Source organism: Lepidothrix coronata, unplaced genomic scaffold (genome assembly GCF_001604755.1).
Source record: "Lepidothrix coronata isolate B3197 unplaced genomic scaffold, Lepidothrix_coronata-1.0 Scaffold62, whole genome shotgun sequence".
Classification (NCBI taxonomy): Eukaryota; Metazoa; Chordata; class Aves; order Passeriformes; family Pipridae; genus Lepidothrix; species Lepidothrix coronata.
This window is the reverse complement of record NW_016690242.1, coordinates 3,019,306-3,036,143: the sequence shown is the minus strand read 5'-3', so window position 1 is coordinate 3,036,143 and position 16,838 is coordinate 3,019,306. Positions and strand designations below refer to the sequence as shown.

Genomic DNA, 16,838 nt, shown 5'->3' with positions numbered 1-16,838 from the left:
TATGTTAATAGTCAAGTATCTTCATACACAAATAAGTTAGTTCTTTTAATTCTTAGTTTTCTAGGTGTATAAGTGTATCTTCTAAAAAGCGTCGGCAGCAGATCTGCCTATAAATTGACCAAATGAAGCAGCTACTCCACACAACACAGACCAGAGAAAACACTTTCTCTCCTCTCAGGTGTCAGCAACAGTTTTAAGGAAAATAAGGAACAGAACATATGGCACATCTAGATTTTGTTGTCTCTCGCACAGTAAAGAAGCAAGCTATCAAAAGCAAAGCATGAGATCAGAAAGATCAGTAGAGAGAAAAACGAAGAGCATTTACAGAGTCTTTATGGATATGAAGCTACATATTTCACACATTATTTGCTTATTAGAAATAATAAAATATAATAAACAAAATCCACATATAATGTCGCAACAAAATAAACTCAGTGGAAAAAATGTAGCACAGTAAAATGTTCACTCTTTTGAGTGATGAATATGCTCTATGTAAAGCAATGAAAAAATATAAACTGACAATTAAGAAAGCTTGTTTGTTTTCTATTTTTTAATGTAATGTAAAATGTCAAGTATGCAGCCCTAGAAAACAAGCAAACTGAGGATAAAAGAGGAAATTATGTCCTAGGCCATCAGAAAACAGCAGCCCTGGAAGTCTCCAGAATCAATCAGAGGGAGGGGGGCCAAATTGGAGAAGAAAGGGTTCAACTCCTATTTTGGATAATGCTCTAATTGAGGGACTAGTGATGCAGATGGAAGTGGTTAGCTCTTAAAAACAGGCCACAAACCTGCCCTACAGCTTCTTGGAAACCAAAATGCTGCAAGTGCAGTGCTACCGAGTACCACTGGCTTATGAAAGCGCGGGCAGGATCCAGCCAGGCAACAGTGCTGGGTGCTAACCAGGCTCCGACCCAGCCTGCACTCCCACCCCATCACCCAGCTGGGGTAGGAGACTCCACCGCTCTGCCACCTCCCCTGCCAAACTCCCATGGTTCTCTTGGCTGGATTTAGCTTCCAGCAGCACAGCATTCTCAAGCTAAATCCAGATTTCTCGAGCTCAGAAACTTGCAGTTCTTAATGGCATGGATTAACTACAGGGCTTAGAGACATAAGTGACCCTTTGCACTAGAAAAATAAAATAAATAACATAAATCATATATGGGTACAAGAAGCTCACTTTAATAGAACCACTTTTAAGCCAAAGGAGTGAAGAACAATTTACTTTATACTATCCACTGTCTTTTATTCCCTTTACTCACAGTGCTACTCAAAAAACTTCTCATTAACCCCTCTCATGTTTTATAAATGCCTGTTGGTCATCTTCGGCCATACATACTGGCCTATCTTCTGGGAGTTCTTGAGCTTTACAAAACCAGCAAAACACCTCTCTCTATTATTATCAGAAAGATTTCATAGATAAACTAGATAAAATTAGCAGCTCAGTACATTTTACAAAGTTCACTGAAGGTGTACAGTACACTATGGGATTATTTACCAGTTTAACAACAGCTTTTGAGTACTTGGACTCAACTGAGCACTAAGAACACGTTCCCATCCCAACCAAGGTTTACCTAACTGCAGGATAGCAACAGCCATACAGAATTCAGCTACTGCTAAATGCAAAATGTTAGAGGGCTTTGCCTCTGCTACAAATGAACACTACTCCTCAACAGTTTTATTTTTGTACAGGCCATTTGAAATTTTTCCTCTTAATCATAAATATTTAACTCATAATATTTATTTAAATATTTCACCCAAAACTTTTGCATTTTGTTAAATGTTACTTATAAGATAGGTCAATCTGCTCATGTATACAATATGTCCAAAAAAACCCCTTAAAATCCTTTATTAGGTAGCTCTTTTGATTGACAGTCGTGGGCCTCTCATTAAGAAGAAACATTAAAAGTCTACTATCAATCCTTAAACTTAATTATCTGTAAGTACAGGTAAAATTTCAAGCTATATTCAATGAATTCTTGCTAAAATGCTCATATATCTTTAAACAACATTACCTATTACAATCAAACCTACTGGAATTGCTGCATAACCCCCGGATTTGCAAAACCACGCATTCTTAGAACTTGATAAATAATATAAGAGGTCACTTAATATATTTTACAAATAATAAAAGTAAAAGAATTCATCTTGGATGCAATTTAGCTGCTTCCTTTGCCAAAGTTCACTATCAGAAAAATAATTTTTCTCTGATTTAAGCCACAGAACTGCAGGATGGCAGAAGTTGGAAGGGAGCTATGAAAATCATCTGGTCCAACCCCCTTGCTCAAGCACAGTACTGCTTGTCCAGGACCATTCCCAGACAGCTTTTGGGTATCTCCAAAGATGGAGTATACACAGCCTCCCTGGGTAACCTGTACATGCTTAGTCATCCTCTCTGGGAAAAAGTGTTTTCTGATGTTCAGAGGGAACCTCCTGTTTTTCAGTTTGCACTCACTGCTTCTGGTCCAGTCACTGGGCAAAACTGGAAAGATCCTGCACCTTCCCTTCAAGTATTTATATACACTAATAAGACCACCCTCAAGTCTTCACTTCTCCAGGCTGAACAGTCCCAGTTCTCTCAGCCTTTCCTCACAGAAGAGATGTTCCAGAGCTGTAATCATCTTCATGGGCCTTCACTGGACTTTCTCCAGTCTCTTGTTCTGGGGAGCCCAGAACAAGACCCAGAACTCCAGGTGTGGCCTCACCAGTCCTGAGTGCAGAGGACAGATTGCCTCCCTCGACCTGATGGCAGCACTCATCCTAACACAGCCCAGAACATCATTAGTCTTCCTTGCTATATGGGCACTTTGCTGGCTCAACTTCCACTTGGGAATTCTCCAGAACCCCAGATCCTCTTCTGAAAAGCTGAAGAGGATCCACCAACTGGGTGGCCTCCAGAATATAATGGTGCATGGGACTTTTCCCCCACAAGGTGCAGGATTCTGCATTTCTCCCTGTTGAACTTCATGAAGTTTATGTCTTCCACCTCTGTCTTCAGCCAGTTTCCAAGCTACTTCACTATCTGCTCATCCAGCCCACATTTAACAAGCTTCTCTATGAATATAATATGTCAAAAACCTTACTGAAGTGAATGTAGACAATATCCACTGCTCTCTCCTCACCTATCAAGTCAGTCATTTTCATTGTAGATGGTTATGAGGTTGGTCAGGCATAACTTCCCCTTTTAATGGTCAAAGTTTACTGGTAATGACTGTGTCATGCACTTGCATTAAACCACAGTAAGTCTCAGCAGTTACTTTGGATCTACAGCTTTTAAGCCTGGAGACTGCTTTACTGGCCATACAGAGAGAAAGAGAGGGGGGAAAAGAAAAAAAGAAGAAAAAAAGAAGAAAAAAAGAAGAAAAAAAGAGCCCCTCTGTTTAATAGTATTTCCCCCACCACACCTTAAATATCAACATGAAAGAAATGTGCACAACATCAAGAAAGCAGTTTTCAGTCAACCTACTAATAGAGAGGAGATAAAACTGACCAACTACTTCAGAGGAAAATGCTGGGCAAATGGGAATAAAGAGTTACACGGTCTGGCAGTCTCTTCATATCAAAGATCATACTGAAACATTCTCATTTGTGTTAGCGCACTTTGACACACTGTTAAATTATCTTTTTCAAGAGTGCTCTAAACCTGTGGATTAATGAGGTCTCTCTGGTTTGCCCTTGTGAAAATACAGTATTAAAATAATTTGAGTATTCTGCTTAAACACAATGAAATCTACTGGGCAATCACCCAAGTCAACATTAATGAGCAAATATCTTTGGGCTTCTGAGAAGGCTGAGCTAACAGGTAAATATTTAAGTATGTCAGATTCTACACACCTAAGGAATCTAAGTATGTCAGTACCTAAATACGTCACGGTCTATCTTAAAGATGACTGGAACTTTATAAAGATGTAAAGATGATTACAAGGCTAGATAAAGCATTGGGATATTTTTTATCAAAAAGGCCATGATCTAGATCTATTAGAAAGCAGTTTGATAGCATGACTTAAAAACCTATATAGTTTATTTCTCTTAAAAAAATAATGTGAATAGTGAATTTGAAATACAGGTATATTTTATCAAATAAAAGTCCCTAGGTCTACATGCAGCATAGACTGAATACTAAAAGATATCCTTTCAATGTGAACCAGCATCTTACGCCCTTGAGATTATGCACTGAATACTAAGGCAGATGGAAACTGCAGGGAGGAACATCAGAAGTTACAGATATGCACAGACTAAGTGCAGCTGTATGTGTAATAACACAGCACAAGTGAGTCTCAGAGATAAATTCTGAATTCACCTCTTCCAGTGACTTTATCATATGGAAGTATCTCTGTGATCCAGCAGGTCTCTTGAATCAACTCTAGTAAGTAACTGAAGTAAAATTTGCTTCCCTCAACAGAACACTTTCTACATTAAGGACACCACAGAATAATAGCTATTGCTTTGTATTGTTTCACTACAGAAATATAGAGTACTTTTTAAAATACATTATTGTGGCCTGCAAGTTCAACGGTGCTGAAGGAAATAGCAACACTTAACAGGACTAACAGACACTATTAGACAACACAGTAATCTACTAGGAACATAGGAAAAGAGTGCCTGCTATTACAATTCTTTAATCTTATTTGGAAAATGTTCAATTCCACCTTAAAAGTGGAATGCTGCCCCTAAGACTTCAGGTACCTTTTCTTTATGAATATACCAGAGATTTAATTATGCTCTTTTTCAGGCTTTGTCATCACTCACCGGCCAAGACAAATTTCTTAAGGCCCTTGTTTTATGACAAAATTAACCAAGAAAAAGACAGATAAGAGCACCAAGTTGCTGAAGCTCTTCCTGCAAACACACTTGCCTTAAGTAGAATCCACCAGACACGTTCCAGATGAAGTCTCCTTAGCGAGTTATAAAATGACACCCACAATTCCCTACCACTTCCAAAATATTTTGCCTCGTATCTAGCATGCCATTTCCCTTCCTCACAGCTGCATCGCACCACGATGTCATTCTGTGCTAGCAAGTCACAGAGTGGCTTTCTCCTTAGCAGTTGTCCCCTACAAATGAGTTACTAGTTTACCATGAAATTTCTTAGCTCATAAATCCATTCACACTACTCAAGTCCTCCCAGTCACCCATATTTTACTGTAATCCTATGCAATGATAAGGCTTCCCTATTTTCCATCAAAAGCAAGTGTCATTAGTGTGCTCCAACTTTCTGAGACAGAACTACTGAAATTTTTAACATGGTCTTTTATCTTATCAAAGGCAGATCCTAATTTATTCTGACATATACCGCCTCTGATAAATCCATTTACATGTATTCCATTTGTCTCCCTGCCTTTGATTCTTTTAAAAGTGTTTGCTATGCTATTGCTCTGCTACAGAAAATAAAAAAAAAAAAAAGAAAATATTAATAATTTTCAGGCTGCCAGAACCACCTCTTCTCCACTTTCTGAAAAATAGCTACTGCATTTGCTCTTCTGCAGTTAAATACTATCTCTATTTTGCTAGTGTTGTTTGTTTTGAAATGTTTGCTACAAGATTTTTCTAAAATACAACTCCTTTGACCCAGCCCCATACAAACCTGAGCACTAGGAGCTTCTAAGTTTCTTCTTCCTTTCACTATATGAATTTCCATGGTAACAGTTTCCACCTGTATACATTTATTTCACTCTTAATCCCGATTCCACATTCAACATGACCTACTGCACCAAAAATGAAGGTAAAATTGTAATATAAACGGGACGATAACTCTAATCATAACTTTATGCTCACTGCATAGTGCCCAGCTTCCTTTCTTGTTTCATTTTTAATGGATAAATAGCTTTTTACTGCTTGGATTATTTTCCTTTAGAAGGTCAAACTCAGCTTGACTTCTGACAACTTCTTATTCGCATTTAAGGCTTCTGAACCTTATGACATTCTTCATTTTTTGAACAACCACTTTTGCCACTCCTTCCAAGTCCTTGACTAGCTTATGATGTTCTCTTTGGCTGGCTTTTTTTCGGATTAGGTCTGCAGTCATTCTGCTTGTGTATTCTGCTTTTTCTTGAGATGCAAATCCTATGCACTTTTTCTAATTCTGAATCAAAGAGCTCCCTTTGCTCTTTGGTTCAACTAATTTCAAACCATTTCCCTACAGTTTCTCAGTCTGCATTTTTGAAATCCAAAACTTTAATTGGAAACCCCTTTCAATCGAAACCACATAAACCTCTGAAGCCAATTATTCAATCCAAACTTGGTTGCTACAAACAGTTATCCTAGAATGCCCTTCATGCTCATGAAACCTACTTTAAAGCAACATTATTTCGCAACATTATTTCTTTTTAGTTCAAGAACTGTGTGTGAACATTGCATCCAGGAATTACTGATCTTTAGAATTAGTAGGGAAATTATGACCTATACAAGAGTTCAAGTCTTCACAGCACATTGTGGTAGGCAAATAACTTTATTCCATCTACTGTATTCCAATAACTCCATGTATACTTAACACAAGAAAACACTTTGGCACCTGAAATCACTGTGTATGAAAGACTCATCCACTGAAGGTACAAAATTTCAAGTCAATAATATGAGATATCCATGTACAATGCCTTCTAAGAACCAAAATAATAACCTGTTCTGGAATGCTTTATCCCTTTGCTGTTCCTTATCTCAGAGCATCCAGTCTTTGAATCCCTAATATTTACTTCTCATTCCTTTCCCTGAAAAATATATATATAAAAGGTTCTGCTTTTCATAAAAAGATCTTTCATAACAAATGCAACTGAAATAAGAGAACAGGTCCCAGAAATGCCCTATATATCCCACCACCAGAACAAAGAACCTGCTTTTTTACACTGTTAACTTTTACAAATAATCAAAGTTAGCATGACAATCCTTGCAGTACAACACATTTTATTACTGCTTAAGTCAGTAGAATTCCCCATAGTTGACAATACCTGAAAAAAGTGTAAGTTCGTTTTATGTAGCAGAATAGACACGTTCCAAGCTACCCAAGCAATAGCTCTGTATGTCAAACTACTTCACAAGTAAAGATGGATTTAAGACAACAGACTAAACAAATTACAAACTTGCTGCCCATTTTACAGAATTCAAATACCAGCATATGATCCAGTAATATATTCAACACTATAGGAGACAGAGGCTTAGCCTACTTAATACCTAGTTTTGTGCTTTAGCCAAAACTATCATCCATTCCTAACACTGTAAACAAAGCATGGACTGTGGTGTCCCACCCTTACGGGGAAGGAGTACCCAAGATTCATAGACGCTAGTGATCAAAAGGGACAATAAAAGACAGAGGGTCCACAAAAGCTTACAAAGTTTTATTAGTAAATTATGCACTTGGTATGGAAATTGGTATAAGTTGGTCCCTATCTCCTAGTATAAGCACATGGCAGTGGGTTTTGAACAAAGGTATAGGGTAAACGGAGTGGGGGCTAATGGGGGGGGGGGAAGTGAGGAAGAGGAAGGGTGGAGGGGAAGAGAGGGGGAAAGAGAGAGAGAGAAAAAGATTGCCAGTCTTGGCTCCAGCATTTATACAGCTGATGGGATTGTCAAGGTCCTGGGGTATGTACATGCCTGGGCTTCATGGGGATATCTTTCTACAGATAACTGTTCCCCGCCCTGGAGATAAGTTTCTTGCTTTCTACACAAATTATTTATCCTGTGTAGTCTGATCTTCTATACCTTTCTGGAAATGGGTCAGAGGGCTTTGAGGGTTCTTGGAGGCCTTAATCCCCCGCTACTGGGTCAGCCTTTGGACAATGTGCCATGACCCTTTCTCAGTCTCATTCCTGTGCTTGTGGTGTATTGTGTAGTGCTTATCTCCAGGAGCCAGAACAAGGACATTTGTCCCAGAAATGTGCTGCCCTATGTCCATATGGCCCACTTCTCCAGCCACATTCTATTCTTCACTGTATTATTACCAAGAATCCTACACTCCACAGCTATCTGACTACTGGTGTCTGAGACACACACATTAGCTCTCTTATTTTCTAGGCTTCTACCCAGAAGAGGAACTGGAGTAGGGAACCAGATTTAAGGAAAGCAAAATATTCTTTCAGTGATTTCAGAAAGAGCTACACATCTTTCTTTATCTGTAAGCTTTCATAATTAACCCATTCAAAAGTGGACAGATTTCTCAGATGCTGTAATCATTTCAAATCTAACATAGCCTCATGATTTTTCTGCAAGTCCTATCTTCCACACTGGCCTTAAACAACAAGTATCCTAACATGCACTGGTACTGCTTTATTTATAGAATCACAGCCTCACTGCAGGTGGGAGGAAGATCTGGAGATCACCTAAATCCAAGTCAGTATTCACTTAAGTAAAACACAAATAGAAGCACTGGCAAGTTTGAAGCCATGGCCTGTACAATGCTTGCAGATGGGTAATCTTCTCTTATGACTCCTATGATCCAAAATAGTTCATCAACATTATAGCAACAGGTAAATACAGTACTAAACACTTAATCAGGCAAAGAAATACTTTTTTTTAACACTAAAATTTGAAAATGTTTTCAGCATACTTTATTTTGATGTTTACCAGACAAAAAACAATAATACTTTAGAGTAAATATTTCTAAAGTAATTAGCGTCAGATTGTTTCACATTCTTTCTCTGCCACTATTTACATTCCTGAACTTTTTTTGCCAGGGCAACCCCTGGTATCAGTACAGGCTGAGGGATGGACATACCAAGAGCAGCTCTGCTAAGAAGGACTTGGGGTTGCTGGTGGATGAGAGGCTGGACATGAGCCAGCAACGTGCATCTGCAGCCCAGAAAGCCAATTATATCCTGGGCTGCATCACCAGCAGCGTGGGCAGCAGGTCGAGGGAGGTGATTCTGCCCCTCTACTCTGCTCTGGTGAGACCCCACCTGGAGTGCTGCATCCAGCTCTGGAGTCCTCAGCACAGGAAGGACATGGACCTGTTGGAGCAGATGCAGAAGAAGGTCACCTAGATAGAGGGATGGAGCATCTCTCCAACAAGGAAAGACTGAGAGAATTGGGATTCTTCAACCTGGAAAAGAGAGGTGACCTAATTGCAGCCTTCCAGTACCTGAAGGGAGGCTTACAAGAAAGGGGGAATGGCTTCAAACTGAAAATAGGTTTAGATTAGATATTTAGAAAAAAATCTTTACTGCAAGAGTGGTGAACAGGTTGCCCAGAGAAATTATGGATGTCCCATCTCTGAAAGTGTCCAAAGTGTTGTCGTGAAAGGTGTCCCTGCCCATGGCAGAGGTGTTGGAACTATATGATCTTTAAGATCCTTTCTAACTCAAACCACTGTATGATTCTATGATTTTATTGACAGAAATGAGGAATAAGTAAAAGAACGATTCATTCCTTGAAGTGATTTTTAATAAGAAAAATCACCACATAGTTCATAAAAAAAATTCAAAACAACTTTAAACACAATCTCATTTGTATTCTACACTGAACTACAGTCAGAGCACTGGTAAAATGTCTTCAAAGGCGAGAGAGAGATAAAGAGAAGCACAAGTTCCAACTCCTGAAGATCATCTGAACAAAATATGATCTGGAAAACTGGTGTTGTGGGGTATAAAATTCAGTCATGCTGCATGACAAAAGAGAGGAAGCACAACATGAGGCACAAGCACTATGATTATAATCCCTTAGTACTGATTTAGCTGAAGCATGGAAGAGCCATTTGCTATACACCTTTTTCCCATCTACCCCAAAACTTACAGAAGTCTGCAGAGATGTCCCTTCACCACTGCATCCTGAGGACGCCTTATGGAACACTGAAAACTGCAGCAGCAGCTTGAGCTAAAATCCCATACAGCACCACAAGTTACCTGCTGTCTGCCATACGGTCTGATCACATACTACCCAATCCCTTGGCTGGTAGGAGCAAGTCAGAGGAGCAGAAGGTTGCAAAACGAGACTCAGCAGGCAACACCAATTGCTGCTAACAGCTTTAAATGGTTTAATGTGTACCTGGTGCCAAAATCCAGGCACTAACTGAAGATGTAGCCATCAGCTATCAAGACAGCAGAAATTCTGGACTTGGAAAGAGAAGAGGTGAACGTTACCCTTCCATTCTAATTGTACCCAGGATGGAGGAAGTGTAGCTCAAAAAGGACTATGATTTGGACAATCAATAAATTTCCATTTGCTAGAGTATGGAAAGCCAGGAGATAATGAATTCTGCACTACTGGCAATCCTTGTCCAATTAGCCCGCAGTGTTTGGGAAGCAGCATAACAACTCGACCCTCAGGAAACCCTGCAAAACTCAATGAAAAAAACAATAAATCACCAAACTGCTGGTTTGGTGGGGGGTTTTGTTGGATTTTTTTGTAGAAAAGTATCCCTGGCAAAACTAGGGTATTTTTTCCTCAACACATCTACTTATCTTTTTCACCTCTTACATTCACCTTGGAAAGCTTCAGTTCTATCCCTGAGCACAAACGCAATACCTCATTACAAGAGCAGGCCAGGGCTGATAAAGCTCCCACCAACACACAGAACTACTCATATCAGTGATGCCACACTCCAAATACCTAGAAACTCTCCAAGCCTGCAGCAGCCCATAGGCTGTCACTTACTCTTAAAGGGACTTTCAACATAGATGAGATCAGCAAATATATCCCATAATCCCAGACCAGAGCAAATGGCCCATGGAGGATGGGATCTCTGATAGCAAAATTACAGACTGTAACAGAGTAGGATTTCCTGCATGCATTGACTTGAATGTTTATAGTGAGTTTGTCAATAACTGGGTCATCTTCCTGCTCAGGAGACAAGCAGAATTCAGTCTTTATCAGTCTCATCCTTCTGCCTGTACTTCACTACTTCTCATAGCCCCCAGCATTTCCCCTAGAGGGACAAAAAGTCCCTCAACATGTCTACCTGAAAAATCATACAAAAAAATAGTCCAAAGATGTTTATCTAAATCTGCTGAGACCTTCAAGTAACAACTTTATGACAATAACTATCCACTGATTTCACAGGTTACACATACAAATGCCAACTTTGTTAATTATTTCAGAGCTCACCTGTAGGAGGAGAGTGAAGGTACAATAATGCAAAACCAGCACTAAACATCTAGAGTTTTGGTTGGACTTTGCACACCACTATCTAGCAGAGTAGTTAAGTACAAATTGCTTCATTTTCATAAAGAGAAATTGGTTTTCAACAGTTAAGAAAATACTCCTACATTGCTTTATATTTTCCTCTCTCAATCACACCATAATAATTCAGCAAATTATTAATGAAACCAGTTATAACCACTAATACACAAAATAGTGTAGAACAGAAAAATTCTTAAGTAGTTGCTGTCTATTCAGTTAGCAAGCATCATCCCCACATACAGATGGGTACAGGGAGTTACTGGGTAAGTTCATCCGCTAGCACTGTGCAAGGGGACAGAATGCAAGTCCCCTATGGCGCCTACACTGCTCATTGATACCTATCTGCTGGGCAAAAACCTCTTGCCAGAGCCAGTTCACAACCTCCTAGCAGTATGTTGAACTGGCAATGCTGTTGGAGAAGGAGTGCAGAAGCCCAGAGACTCGGAAGCCACGAGGACTCACCAGGGTATTTTCCAGCTGCCCTTCCTGGGTCCCTGCCCGCGGCAGCATGGCCCAGCAGTGACCTGATGGCACTGGCAGCCTGCCAGGGCTTACACCGCTTGACACTGCCAAGGGAACTACAGAGCATTGCAGAGAAAAGGGAGGAAGGCTCGAGAAGAAGCTTTTAATTTTCCACAACTTTTGATGCACTTCTTCCTCCTACTGCAAGCTTTCCACATGGTATCACTTCTGCTTCCCCACATGACTAAAAGATTGCATTTACTGGAGGTACCACACACAAAAAAGCAGGGGCTCTCCCAAACCTCCCAATCCCTCCTACAATGTTCACCCCCAGAGCAGCTTTTATTCTGTTTTCTTCCTATCTACAATAAAGATGCTACAATAATTAAAGCAATGATTCTTTTACTTTGTATAAGCTTGTTAAGAGTGCTTTATGCTCAAACCCATGACAAATGTACTCTTTCATTATTTACACAAATGACTTTTAGAGCATTTTCCTGATGGACTGTTATTATTACTGTATAATTTGTAATCTGAAATGAACATAGCATGAAAAACTTGAAAAGAAAATAATTTACAACTAAATAATTGAGAAAATGCTCTTATAGCACTTGGCATGACAGCATGATTCAGACAGACAACCACAATATACTGTAGTAAGAATGTCACTGTTAGCTCTTTCAGAAACAGCAGAAAAATCTGAACAACACAAGAATAAGATCAGCAGAGTCACTTTCTGGATTATCATTTGTTGGAACCATCATAAACAACTGGTAGACCTTTAGAAGCAAGATCATCTTATCTATTAGTACAGCCTGCAGGGGAAGGAAGCGAAGTGACAACTTCCATAATTCTTTGTAATAAAAATCTTCTCTTGGCCTCCCCAAAATTCAACAAACCTACCTAGTTCAATTATGGGAATAATCTAGAGGAAGCATAAACATATAGAATTTTTGGTTCATGATGCAAGCCTGAATAAAATACTAACAAAACAAAATAAAATGCACTATCTTGTCTTGGAATGTTTTGTTTCAGTGTAAAAAACAGTCTTTCAAAGCATGAAGAACACAGGACTATTCTTCTCTCTCCACCCCACAATAAACAGATGTGAATACCTGGTTGCTTCCTTCAGATGAAAATTTCATAATACAATATACATCTTACCCTACCTTAAACCATATGCAGTGTAAATGCAGATTTTGTAAATCACATTACTTCAATAGGGGAACTTCTGTTCATTGATTTGGTGATTTTCATTGCTAAGCTCACATAATGAATATAGTCAACTTCAATTACATATTTTTAATTTTAGAGTGTTTGCATTTCAAGTACTCGATGATATATGGCTGTTTTAAGAGCCATTTCTGCAAAAATTACTATGTTTTTGAATTGTCCATTTGAGACATCTAGCATCTCCAGCCAGGTCAAACCACCACATACGTGCACTAAAACAACCTTGGAAGTAAAATACTCAACCCTGAGACTCAGCAGTGAAAAGCTGGTTCAACAAAACATGACTAGTTATTGACTAGTTATTCCTTCTTGCACTGAAACATACTATTAGCTGTAATTTCAAGGTACTTAAAACTACATCATAACAGCTCTGCAAAAAACGCACCTTTCATTCGGTATTTCAGTCAACTGACTTCACCTTTCTGTAGCACTAAGATATACTAGATAAACATGTATTGTTTTAAAGTTTTAAAAAGTGACAATGCTACTAGAAAAGATGACACAGAATACAGATGCAGAGTATTAACAGTCCTCCACTACAGAATCCCACTCTATTTCATGACAGAGTCTTTAAATACAGGTATTTTAAAGAACATCTGCTGAGAGCTGAGGAAAAGCCATTCAATCTAAAGAAGCTGTGATTTCAAATGAAATGAAACAAGCAGCACAAAGGCCACCAAATACCCACATCGACATTCCACCATGTGGTTACAGTTCAGTCTTGGAAGTCAAAACATGCATGCTAAATTCTCAAACTTCACAAACGCAGCTGTCATTCTCAATTTCCAAGAAGTCTAGGAAATTACACGAGTTCATCAGAGCTCGGCTGCCTTACTTCATTTAAGATTATGTTCACTGGCTGACTGCAATAAAAACATGTATCAAAAGATCCTCTACAATTTTTTCAGAGAGGAGATCAAAAGTCAAAATCTCCTTCAAATAAAGCTGCATTTGAAAATTAACCAACATAAGAAACTTTACCTTAATTGGAGCCCGGCTGAACTGTATTTTTCTGTTGGCTGGGATTTCGTCTTCATCTGGCAGTCCATTAATTTCAGAATATTCCATATCAGGTTCATAACAGTTATTTTCATCACTGTCATCTAAATCATCCTGTTCTGTACCTGTCTCTCCCCAGTCAGAATTATATCTGGATCGTACCCGATACACATTATAGTCAGAGTGCATGTACACGTGGGAACTCTGAAAATTAATCACATCTTCATTCACATCTTTTTCATTTGCCTCATCATAATGGGACTCAGTAGTATCTGAAACCGCATCTGTGGCAAAATCACCACCTGAAGCTACATTTCTTGTTAATTCTGCAGCTTCGGGTCGATCAAAGATACCTTCTGTATTTTCTGACTGTTCCTTTTGTTGCACCAAAACTCCTGCCTCTGTTTTTGACTTACTCCTAGAACAGCGGTCCACAGGTCTTTCGCTGTCAAGCACGCTGACCAAATCCTGTTGACCTGTTGCAGAGCTCTCAACAGAATCAGCACTTGCCTCTGTCCTCTTCTTTATTTCTTCAGTTGTTTTTGAACCCGCTGAAATGCCTGTAGACACTTTCTGTCTTGGTGTTGAAGGCGTGTTAGTTTGCTGAGAATTCTCAGCAGACATCACGCCTGTACTCTGTTTGGCTGGGGGAGACCATGTGCTAGTCTCTTTCAAAGGACTGAAACCCTCAAGGTTTGCAACCTGGGAGGAGATACTTGTGACACTAGATGAGAGGTTTAGTGGATAGTGACCAGTTACAGAGTACTCTTCGTTGTTTTCTGACTTTTCTACAACGATTGCATTGTGTGAGTCGGTGTTTTCAAAAACTGCGCTGAGCTGACTCACAGTTGGAGAGACGGTCTCTGTCCTTGGGCTAAGACTGTCCAGTGAATCAGTGCTGCCTCTGTGAGACTTGGAGCTACACCACTCATCTGGAAGCTCGTTGGAAACGATTTTCTCTTTCTTTGGGGAATAGCGATTTGAGTGTCCCATTTCATGAGCATTTCGCTCAAACATCTTTCGAGTTTCAGTAAACTTGGAATAGGAAGGACCATCATGGATAGTATCAAATCTACTAATCCTTTCTGAGACGGATGATTCCAATTTTACAATTGAACCATCTGCTTTTTCTACAAATTCTTTAGGCCTAATTCGTCTTTGAGGTGATGCAGGGCCACCCTTCCCCCTGGTTTTAGGGGCAACTCCAGCACTTTCAGTGGGCTCCATGCCCATCTGCATAAATAAGTTCTTGATCCGATTGACATTTGAGCCATATTTCCTTCCCCTGCTCTGCGAGGCCTCTCCTTCCTCTTTCGCTTTTTGGTCTCCATCTGATTTCGGTTTGTCAAAGGTGCTTTTCAGCGCCTGGAACTCAGTTCTGTAAGCATTTCTGTGAGGAGAGGCACTTCGGAGGGTTGATCTTTCTCCTGAAGACTCTGTTTTCATCATGTTTACTCCAAGACCACAAAACCTGCTTGCATAGTTTCTCTGGCACCACTCTCAGTAGTTTGTCACAGCTGAGATTCTGCTTGAGGAGTGTTTTTCCTCAGAGGCCACTGCTCTTCAGCAGGAACATACTCGACAGAAGATCTGGAGGCAAATACCTAAACACATGCAGCCAATTCCGACAAAGCAGCACGACCAAGGACTCAAGAACAAGGGCTGATTCAACCTGCAATAGAAAGGAGGGTTTTCTGAACCATGTCAGGTACTGTTACTTTAAATGTCACAATTTCCACTTACTGTTATTTGAGACGTTTACAAAAAAATACTAAAAAAAAACCAAAAACCCAACCTGTGCAGACACATGAAAACTTATCATTACAAACTTTTTCAAATTGACTTTTGAAAAATTTACAGTCTATAACATCATTCCATAGTGAAAGAACAGATTATCACATCTTATCATTCACAAGTACCATGGCACAAATACGCACGCAAAGGAAAGGCAATGTGACATGAAATGTGAGCCACTGCAAGACAATCTTTCCTCTCTCATAGAAACATAATGGCAGAAATACAATCAAAGATAATATGCTTAGAAAGGTAAGTTAAACATCAGCTCGAGGGAATTCAAAAAAATGCACCCAAAGTTAACATCCTCAGCTGACATGGTAAAGAAAGTGAAATCCCGTTAGAGAAAGTTGCCCCTTGTCACGGGCAGTGGTTTTAACATCTGGAGGAGCCTGGAGATGCCCAACGCGGAGACTCAGAAACGGAGCCAGGGGCTGGACCTGCTCCCGTCCCCGGCCCGAGGGGCTCGTTCCCGGTCCCCGCAGCCCAGCGAAGGGCAGCACGGCGGTCACCCAGAGCCAAAGCCTCTCCCTTCCCTTCCGTCCCTCCTCCCCAGCCCTCGCCCTGCCGCGCCGCCGCCGCTCCCCCCGAGGCGGGGACGCCTCGCTCTGCCCGCTGCACACACGGTGCCGGTACCACTGCCCGGAGCCACCGCGCCCTGCTCCCGCCGGTCGCCACGGGCGACTGGAAAGGCCACGCGGCAGCGGCTCTCGGCGAGACCCGCCGCTCTCGCAGAAGGCAATAAACTTAACCCGAGCGGACAGCGCTGGAGCCCCCGCGGCGGCTCCTCCTCGGGCAGCCGTGCCGCGCCGCCGGGCAGGAGCCGCGGGCGGCAGCACCTTGCGGCGGGGCAGTGCCCGGGCAGCCGCCCGCCGCCCCCGTGGAACAAAAGCCCGGTGCCAGGGCTGCTCCTCACTGAGCCCGGCGCCTCTCCCTCCGAGCGCGCACCCCGCCTTACCCAGCCTACAGCCGCGACGGGCTCCCCCGACCGCCCGGCTCAGCGCTGCCCCCGCGCCTCCTCTGCGCAGAGCGGCCGCTGCCGCCGCCCGCCTGACAGGAGGCAGCAGCCGCCGCCGCGTCGCCTCAACGCCATTGCAGGCAGCGGCAGCGGCGGCGGCGGCAGCGGGGCACGGACACGGCTCCGCGCGCACACCCGCGGCGGCGGCGGGGGCAGCGGGGCACGGACCCGGCTCCGCGCGCACCCCCGCGGCGGCGGCGGGGGGGAGGCTGAGGCGCCGCGCCCGCCGCAG

The 16,838-nt window shown here is 41.5% G+C and overlaps 1 protein-coding gene across 5 annotated transcripts in view; it reads right to left on the bottom strand.

Moving 5' to 3' along the window:
• PPP1R9A (protein phosphatase 1 regulatory subunit 9A) overlaps positions 1 to 16,602 on the bottom strand; it is a 137,899-nt gene extending 121,297 nt beyond the window's left edge. For all 5 annotated transcript variants that reach the window (XM_017817700.1, XM_017817701.1, XM_017817703.1 and 2 more), the window contains exons 1-2: positions 16,547 to 16,602; positions 13,777 to 15,466 (exon numbers count right to left, since the gene is read on the bottom strand). In XM_017817700.1, coding sequence (XP_017673189.1) covers positions 13,777 to 15,243 — 1,467 coding nt within the window. In that variant the 5' untranslated portion in view covers positions 15,244 to 15,466; positions 16,547 to 16,602. The remainder of the gene's footprint in view (positions 1 to 13,776; positions 15,467 to 16,546) is intronic.
• Positions 16,603 to 16,838: the final 236 nt, after the last annotated feature.